General features: G+C 37.6%; 3 protein-coding genes across 3 annotated transcripts; 1 reads left to right on the forward strand and 2 right to left on the reverse strand.

Moving 5' to 3' along the window:
- The first annotated feature begins 925 nt into the window (after nucleotides 1–925).
- Nucleotides 926–3,755, forward strand: LOC18031142. The gene is made up of 11 exons (XM_006411893.2): nucleotides 926–1,203; nucleotides 1,319–1,361; nucleotides 1,465–1,491; nucleotides 1,649–1,747; nucleotides 1,839–1,951; nucleotides 2,449–2,635; nucleotides 2,727–2,828; nucleotides 2,931–3,026; nucleotides 3,129–3,149; nucleotides 3,262–3,411; nucleotides 3,521–3,755. Exons 1-11 carry the CDS (start codon nucleotides 977–979, stop codon nucleotides 3,629–3,631), a joined length of 1,176 nt encoding a protein of 391 aa, XP_006411956.1. The 5' UTR covers nucleotides 926–976; the 3' UTR covers nucleotides 3,632–3,755.
- Nucleotides 3,756–4,111: 356 nt separating this feature from the next.
- Nucleotides 4,112–5,279, reverse strand: LOC18031143 (elongation of fatty acids protein 3-like). Its single transcript, XM_006411894.2, has one exon. The coding sequence runs from the start codon at nucleotides 5,220–5,222 to the stop codon at nucleotides 4,332–4,334; it is 891 nt and encodes a 296-aa protein (XP_006411957.1). The 5' UTR covers nucleotides 5,223–5,279; the 3' UTR covers nucleotides 4,112–4,331.
- Nucleotides 5,280–6,596: 1,317 nt separating this feature from the next.
- LOC18031144 (calcium uniporter protein 1, mitochondrial) lies at nucleotides 6,597–8,763 on the reverse strand. The gene is made up of 2 exons (XM_006411895.2): nucleotides 8,138–8,763; nucleotides 6,597–7,316 (listed from the first exon to the last, which is right to left on the reverse strand). Exons 1-2 carry the CDS (start codon nucleotides 8,696–8,698, stop codon nucleotides 6,861–6,863), a joined length of 1,017 nt encoding a protein of 338 aa, XP_006411958.2. The 5' UTR covers nucleotides 8,699–8,763; the 3' UTR covers nucleotides 6,597–6,860.
- Between the last annotated feature and the right edge of the window lie 214 nt (nucleotides 8,764–8,977).

Genomic DNA, 8,977 nt, shown 5'->3' on the forward strand with positions numbered 1-8,977 from the left:
CATGGAGTCTAACCCAAACCGGATTAGATTGGGTTAAATTTAATTTAAGTTTTCCAAAAACAAATATATATGTACATATTAAAATAATTAATCAAAGACGATTATTGACATATGTGACGATCACGATTTTCATATTACAAGGTTTTTTGTTTAGATGACATTTTTCTTGGGAATTAGGCTTTTAGTTCACATAAATGTATCGTCCTCAATCAAATGTTGGAGAATCATTTTTTTTTTGTTAAAGTGAAAAAGAATATACTTAATAAACCGTACTAAAGAGGCTGAGGATCTGAGGATTCACCAGAGCATCAAAATATAAAAGAGAGAATATGCTCATTAATCATACGTCGACCGTTTTTTTCATCTTCCTGCTTTAAATTTTGAAAATATTTTTTGTATGAACTTATCACATGATATAATAACTTACGGTGATTGTAGTTCTTCTGGACAAAATACTAACCAGTAACCACAATCAATTGGTTATAAATAGTTTTGATGATGTCGTTCTCTTGATTGATATATTTCAGATTTTATTATCTTCAGATTGGCATGTTTAATTAATTTTTCAACAATCCGGGTTTAAGAAACAAATATCCATCACAGTATTATTAGCTCTTGACCTCTAAACCATGAACGAAATTGTTAAATTCAATCTAGTAAAAAGCAATCAAAAGACTTATAAGATAATTGGGAATGAAAAGACTTGAAAACATTTTAATAAAATAAAACGTAACAAGCTTAATTAGATTTGGTGGCTAATATAGATCCCCCAGACCCGGTACAATTCATCATGTAAAAGAAATGGTCCCCATATATATGAATATTATTCATACGTATATCGCACTCTCCTATCTCCTAAATATTTGTCATTTTCCTCACCCAATAATCCTATAAAACAACAAAGACCAAGAGAGAAAAAGAAACATACACACACACACTAAATTAAATATATATTTAGAGAGAGAGCTAGGGGGAGATGGTGTATGCAGGCTACTGCTTGAAGGAGAAGAAGACATGCGTGAGATGGGTCGAGAGATACTTCGATGACTGTCTGTGTAACCTAAACGATGACGTTTCGTTCGCACTAGGAATCGCTAGCCTCATCTGCTGGGCCGTCGCAGAGATTCCACAGATCATTACTAACTTCCGTACAAAGTCTAGTCATGGTGTCTCTCTCTCTTTCCTCCTCGCTTGGGTCGCTGGGTCCGTACACTCGAGATCTCCAACAAATTCTTATTAATATCTCTATATTATTATTTAATTAACACGTACACTGTCTCTAACGTTATAATTCACGACCTTTTATCGATCGGTGCAGTGATATCTTCAATCTCATCGGTTGTCTTCTTGAACCAGCTACCGTAAGTTACAAAAACATAATATACTGTAGTTATACACTAATTTTGATGATGGTTTTCTCATTACTTTTTTTGTCTTTTTGTGTTTTTTGGGGTTTAATTGTAGTTACCGACTCAGTTCTACACAGCCTTGGTATACTCGCCGCATAAACATATGTCACCACAAAGCTTACGTGTCAATTCTCATTAAATTTAGCGACTATTTTCGAATTTATTTATTTTCATTCGACCGCGTCATTTTATTCTAGTATTTAAAATTTGAGCCTCGTAATTTTTTTTTGTCGAGTTAGCTCTACACAGTGAGCACTGTGGTATTGGTGATCCAGACAATTTACTACGACTACATCTACAGACTTTGTACACATGGACGAAGCAAGATCTGTCCAAAGGTACTAAATATGTTAATTATAAAATTTTTAATTTAATTATGTATTGATAATAGTGTATATGTTATAACGCTGGAGTTAAATTATGTTAAAGGAGGAGGAAGATGAAGAGAAGAGACCATTGAAACCACCGAAGACGATGGGATCTGCCATTTCCATTCCCGGAGAATCTTACAAAGCTTCTCCTCGGAAAGAATTCTATTACACGTACGGATTAATAAAATACTCATATTTAATTTACTTTGATTACGACTAAAGTTTTAAAAATAGTGAGAAAAAAATTATGCATAAATTTAATGCATTATTTTACTACTAGAGTCAAATCTTCTTCTTCTTCTTTCCTGCCTACTCTATTTTATTTTTCTTTTCTTTTTTTTGTCGTTTTTGCAAGATTTTTTAACAAACAGATCAGAAAGGTAATTATTTAACTTTTTTAAAAAATATAAAAAACCTCGAATCTATACTTTAGCTTTTGCAGTATTTCTTAGATTTATCTTCACTCTGTTTATTTTATTGTGGCAAGTTGTTTTTGTTACATATGTATGTATATATATATATATATATGTAAATAAATTTTGACAAGTTGTTATAATATATATATATATATATGTAAAGGTAAATATGTGTATGTTAATGTGAATAATCATCATATTATATGACATTTAAAGTTGGTGATGGATTTTTCCGGCGGCTTTGTTGTTCAGGTCAGCGAGATCATTGGCTGGAAGCGGTACACCACCTCTAAGAACGTCGTATTTTCGGGTGGCTAAGAGTGGCCCTTCGGCCATGACAATTGACAGTGGTTCTTCCTCGGACGAAGATGAGACAATGTCGACGCTTCCTGCTGTAACAGCTAAGGCTATTACCCAACCAAGGCCAATCCCAAGACAGGTTTTTCATTTCTTCTGTGGAACCAAAAAACCACTTTAATTAAAGGCCAAAAGACACAAAGATTGACACGTTTTGTATTTGTTCCTCTCAGGCAGGTTTTGGAACGTTCTTGGCTGCATCAGTTAGCCTTCCGCTTCAGGCCAAGAGCCTAGCGGAAAAATACGCACATGCTTCAAGCAGACGGCTTCTAAACGTGTGTGGCGAGTCTGGCTACATTTTTAATTTGTTATTTTTTTGTATATTGTATGAATGAAATGCGAGAAATTGATTTGAAAACATTGTTGTCTCGGTACAGGAAAGAAGAGTAGAACATAGCGCACTGGGACAGTGGTTGGGATGGCTAATGGCCGCCATTTACATGGGCGGTCGCATCCCTCAGATTTGGCTCAACGTAAGCCACTCTTTTAATTGAATCTTGATTCATCTGATTTTTGCTTATTGTTTATGGTATTGAATTCTAATCTGTTTTTTGGCTCTATATCTCGACAACTAGATTAAAAGAGGAAGCGTCGAGGTAACGAAACCAAAACTAGACAAAGTCAACAAAAGCAAAAATTAAGCAAAGCTGTTATTGTAGTATTTGATCTAATTTAACAATACGTACGTTTGTATACATGCATTGGCAGGGTTTGAATCCACTTATGTTCATCTTCGCGTTAGTAGCCAATGCAACGTACGTTGGAAGTATTCTTGTCCGAACAACTGAATGGGAGAACATCAAACCAAATCTCCCTTGGTTGCTTGACGCTATTGTCTGCGTCGTACTCGATCTATTTGTATCCTTTTAAACCATTCGCACAACCCTAGAATGAAGTTTTTTTCTTTTTAAAATCACATTCTCATAAAAGGTCTTATTTTGCTACCTTAATTCGAAAAACAAAACAGATCATATTGCAGTATATCTACTACAAGTATTGCAGGACGAAGAACGTGAAAATGGAAGAAGTCGACGGTTATGGAGACTATGTGGAAGCAAGCAAAACTTTTGTTTCGTGAATCACACTCTTTACATTACAACGATCATTTGACTTTTGTCAGCCTTAAAAAGTATTAGTTCGAGAGTGTATGTTCTTCTATGAAATCTACTTTGAGATTAGACTATGCAGTAATTTTTTTACAACTAGTAGGCCTTCATGATTGAATATATCGAACAAATAGTTGTGGATATTTTGCTTCACTCTCGAAACTTGATCTACAATCCAAAACAGAGAAGACCAACAAAAGAAACGTTCCGGTTAGCACATGATTGAAGTAATTGTTGCCGTTTTGTTTGACCCTCGAAACTTGATCTACAATCCAAAACCGAGATAGTTTCGACTTCTTGTTTCATAATCACTAACCTTAGATACCTGCAAGCAAGGCTACAACTGCAAGTATATACATAAACGCAGCAAGTACAAGTAGAACAAAACCAACAAAATGGAAGCTTATCTTTAATCATAGCAAAAGGATTAACTTAGGCATTTACGTTGTTATAGTGATCTACTGATCCGTGGTGTGACAAGGTCAACAAAACCAAAGTAGTATTACCTAGTACATGTACACATTACCAAACATACAAAACTAGATTAAGGAAAAGGAGTAATTAGTAATTTTATAAGTGACTAAAAAAAAGGTTTAGATTTGTTTTATTAAAGGAAATAAGATCAACCTAAGAGCCACACATTTCCGACGAATTCATCGGCCGGCGACAAAGTTAATTCTTTTGCGTCACGTTCGCTGGTACTTGAAGCTCAGTGTTATTATTGATACGGCGTCGCATCAGCGGGTGCATTCTCATATAAAAATTGAGAAAAAGCAACAAAATCGCACCGTTGAGCACAGAGTTTAAACTCCACGCGCCGATCCCACTGCATCCGCCTTTAATGAGGTGCATCGTAAGAACCCCAGCGTGAGACACGAGATTACATCCCACGAGAACTAACTGACAATTCACCACGAACGAAGGGAATGCCGAACCGGGCAAACCAAACCCGGTCCAAAATCTGTAACCATAAACCACAGAGTAAACCAGCGTGGTCGATAGAATTGCTAGAATCTGGTACGATTGCGAGAATTCGAGCCAGATGAACGACGTGAAGGCCATGGCGGAGTTGCAAAAGAGCTGAGACACGGCGATTTTCCGGCGACGGAAAACGGCGAAGATCGTACGGAGCATATGGAGAAAGCGCGTGAGGTAAAACGCGTACGACCAAAAGAAGACCCGACCCGAAGGACGAGTCCCGAGGGGAAAACAGAGGAGCCACTGGAGAGGAGTGGCGGTTTTGCTCCGCCGCCATAACCACCGTGTGTCGCGGATTTCTGCCGCGGCGGAGATGAGTATTCCGGCGAAAATAGTGGCGGAGAGAATCGACATGACGAGGCTGTGGATTTCGGGGATGTGGCCTAGAGGAACGGAGCGGTTACGGCGGAGGACGGCGGAGAGGAGTATGTGGAGGGAGGAGGAGACGGCGATGTAGAGGGAGATTGAGGTGATGAGGAAACACCACGTGGAGCCCCATGATTGGCTGTGGCCCCAACGGAATCCGACGATGTATGGATGTTCCGAGAGGTAGTAAGTGACAGTGTTAATCAGAGCCGTTGACATGGTTTTGATTTGATCGGACAGTGATGATGATCTCGCCGACTCTTCCTCTTCTTCTTCTTCCCTGTAGTGTCTTTTTATATGTGTGCGTGCGTTTTTTTTCATATGTAAAGCTCTGTTTTTGTTTTTTTTTCATTTTCATTTTCCAATAGTTGGTGTAAAACATAGGTTACAAAATGGTCGGTCTTGTCATGAAGGGAAAATGACGTGGACCAATATTATTTGTCTATTACACATGTGATTAGACAAATTAAAATAGGTGTATCTATGTATTATGAATCAAATTTGTAAAACGGTTATAAAAATTCAAAGATTTTGGTCTAAATTAGATTTTATGAGATCGTCGTAATAGGAAAGTATATTTGAGTATCTTGGAATCAAAAAGGAATCAGTAAACTTGGTTCGCGTCAAGTAGGTCATTACCATTTACCATACTCAGCCAAAATATTAAAAAGCAGGTGGGAAAATCCTAAAACCTCTCGACAAGAAAAAGAATTTTGGGTTGGCAAAAATCAGAGAAGCGTCGATATATTGCTTTATGTCTTCATTGTTAAGACGGAAGAAAGTAAAAATTAGTCTTAAAAAAAAAAAAAGAGTATAAAAATTAGTTTACTTTATAAATAGTCTAGTTTACGTAAGGTAAGGAAGTAGATGAAAAAAAAAAAAGAGTATTACTATGAAACAAAATGTAATATCGGAATATGCGTCGGGCGATTATTACAAAGACGAACTATCAGTAAGTTATTAAATTAATATTTCACACAATTTGATGAACAACTAAGGTAAGATATTTTTGGTTAAAACAAAAAAACTAAGGTAAAATATTCGATACGTCGGTATTTGTTTAAAGATAGTTTATACGTGTATCAACTAAGCAAAGGATTAAAATAATAGTTGTCCTAAACGTTAGTGTGGCAAGAACTGTAATACATATCTCCTTTCTCACACTACGAGTAGTTAGGTTTCTTGTTTTTGCTCGCTGTGAGTAATTTGGTTTCTTGTTTTTGTGTCCACTTGATAGATAGTATTTGCCATAAGTGACGTTTGACCTATCAAACTCTGGAATTTTATATAGACGGTCGAAATTGTTTTTTCGTGAATTAAAAAAGGGATTGGACGGTGAACATACAAGTTACAACAACTACTCCCACGCGATACATGTTTTATTAATCATTTATGCAAGTCTGATGAATTAAAATTAAGCAACAATCTACATGTTGATATACAGAAAACGATTACATGGTAATTGGTGTTATGACAAATAAAACGAATTAATATACATTATTGAGACTGTGCGGATACAGGAATATAATCAATAATTGCTGTATTCCAAAACAAGTCCACACTTGAGGAATGAAAGTTTATATGCAGGGAGATTTAGAAATTTTATCTGTTGGAAAAAGATATGATATTAGTAGTTTTTAGTTTTTATTACACATACACATTTGTTATTTTATCTACTCTTCCAAATGTTAAATAAGCCGCACGGCCCGCACCTATTAGAACACTTTTTTGTTGTCTTATTCTCTTTAGTGACTATTATTCTTTCACACAAATCTTTGGGGGGTTAATTCGTCTTTCTCAGGTTAGGACAAAACGACACACATCGAATCGAACAAGATGCCCTTGATCAAAGATCAATTATGTAGTTCCAAGAATCTTGGAAACAGCAGCTGAATTAAGCTTTGGATAAAACAACTTCTTCAGCTCATCGTACCTCCCAACATCAAAATCTTGAGCTTCCATAAGTTTCCTCTGTTTAGCCTCAAACCTGCTTTGGTAAAACCCTTCAAAGGAAGGCTCTCTCGATGTCCTGAGGAAAAAAGCGTAACCAGCCATGAAGTATACCGACGTGACATAGAAACAGACTGGCTCCATAACATCCCATGTGAGTTCCCAGAAGGTTAGCCTCATGAACCCTGCGGTCTGGATGATCAAGTAACCCAGACCAGCCCAAAGCTCTCTTCTCACCAAGGAATGTGCTTTCTCGTCTATGACCGTCTTTATGGCTTCAAGCTCTTTTAGCTCCTTTCTTCTTGGGTCATTTGGGTTATGGATTTGTGGTAAAGGAAGCAGGCCCTCGATGGATTTGGTTACCTGATCACACAATGGATAGAGACAAAAACAGAAAACTTTTGGGTAAAACAAGAATTTCACCACCTTCTTTTACGGTATAACTTGACATGATTAGCATTCAAAACACAAGACAGCTTATGATCAGCGAGACTAATGACTAGTTTTCCAATTACTCTACCCTCATATGCAAAGGTAATAGGAAGCACTGATGATCAAGGAACCATCAAACAGAGAACCACCGTTCCTAAACCCAAAGCAATGATCTTCCCACCATTTCTTCCCATTTGAATAAACCAAACGACCAAGTATCTCTCAAACACACACTCTCTCTCTCTTTTGTATATTTTCTTTTTGGGTTTGGGCATCAAATCATCAAGGTATGAATAAGGCAAAGGGTTTTAGAGGACCCATTAACCAATCCAACCCAAAATTTTGGAGAGGAAAACAAGATCGGAAAAAAAGTTGTGGTCTCCATAGAAAGTGTTCATCTTTATTCACCATCTCAAACAGGGGACGCCTTCCTAAATGCCTCTGGTAAGTAAAACAGAGGTTTTCGAATCTCCTGTTGAAATTGCAATCACAAAGAGAATAATAAAACCGTAAAGAAAAATGCATCAGTTTTCGGTAGATTCCAAAATCAAATCAAACCAACAAAGAAACAACAAACTTTGGGAACTCAGTTTCTCTCTCTCTCTCTCTCTCTCTCTCACACACACACACACAGACAAAGGTCACATGCATTTGGAAACAGAGACTAATCTATCGATCTGTGGCAGGACACTGCAGATTCAGAGAATTCAATGATTTCAAACGGAGAAATCAAAGAGGAAGAAAGAAGTTACCTGATCAGGTCTTAAACAAACGGAGTCTCCCAAAACGATGACGTTCCCGGAATCGTCGAGCATCTTCGCGATCCAAGTTCCCTGAGCAGGATCCGAAGAGGAATCATTGCAGAGACGAACGAAATCGGAGTAAAGGATCCAGCTTTTCCCGGTCTCCATCAGCTTCGTCTTAACGACTTCGACATGCGCAGCTCTTAGCAACTTCTTCGCGTCTTGCACAGTAAGCCCCAACGTCTCCGTCTCCTCTTTCATCGGAGGTGAAAGTCCGTCTAATCGAATCCGGTCCTTGTTCACATCCATTTCTCGAAGCTTCCCAATCAAACTCTCCCCAATCGGAATCTCCAGAGTATTATCCATCCGATTCATGAAGATTTTGTGCAAAAACCTCAGCGAGATCGTCGAATCCCCAGGTTCCGGGTCGATTGTTGCTTCTCCTGGATCTTTGGGAACTCTGGTTCGCACGGCTAATGAAGAAGACGAGATACGACAGTTCATGAGACCTTGCGACGCCATTTTCGAGATATTGAACAATCGCTGTGAAAAAATCTTCCCCATCGCCATTGATGCCAGATCAAAATAATATAAAATCGAAATCAAAATCCCAAAAGACAGAGAGAAAGAATGCATTCGATACTTTGAGAATTGAATAGCTTAAGCCAAGTGCTTTATATAGGTAACCAAAGTCCTCTGTTTTACATTTTAGTTTACTTTTTGTAAATGTCTTAACAACCAAATTAACTAAGTGGGCCCCGTACACGTCAGCTGATATAGATCACGAGCAATTCAATTCACGCTGCCTTTTCGTGAATACTTCTCTGAGATTTTGGATAGCTGACTGCC

The sequence above is a fragment of the Eutrema salsugineum genome, unplaced genomic scaffold (assembly GCF_000478725.1).
Source record: "Eutrema salsugineum unplaced genomic scaffold, Eutsalg1_0 scaffold_1, whole genome shotgun sequence".
Classification (NCBI taxonomy): Eukaryota; Viridiplantae; Streptophyta; class Magnoliopsida; order Brassicales; family Brassicaceae; genus Eutrema; species Eutrema salsugineum.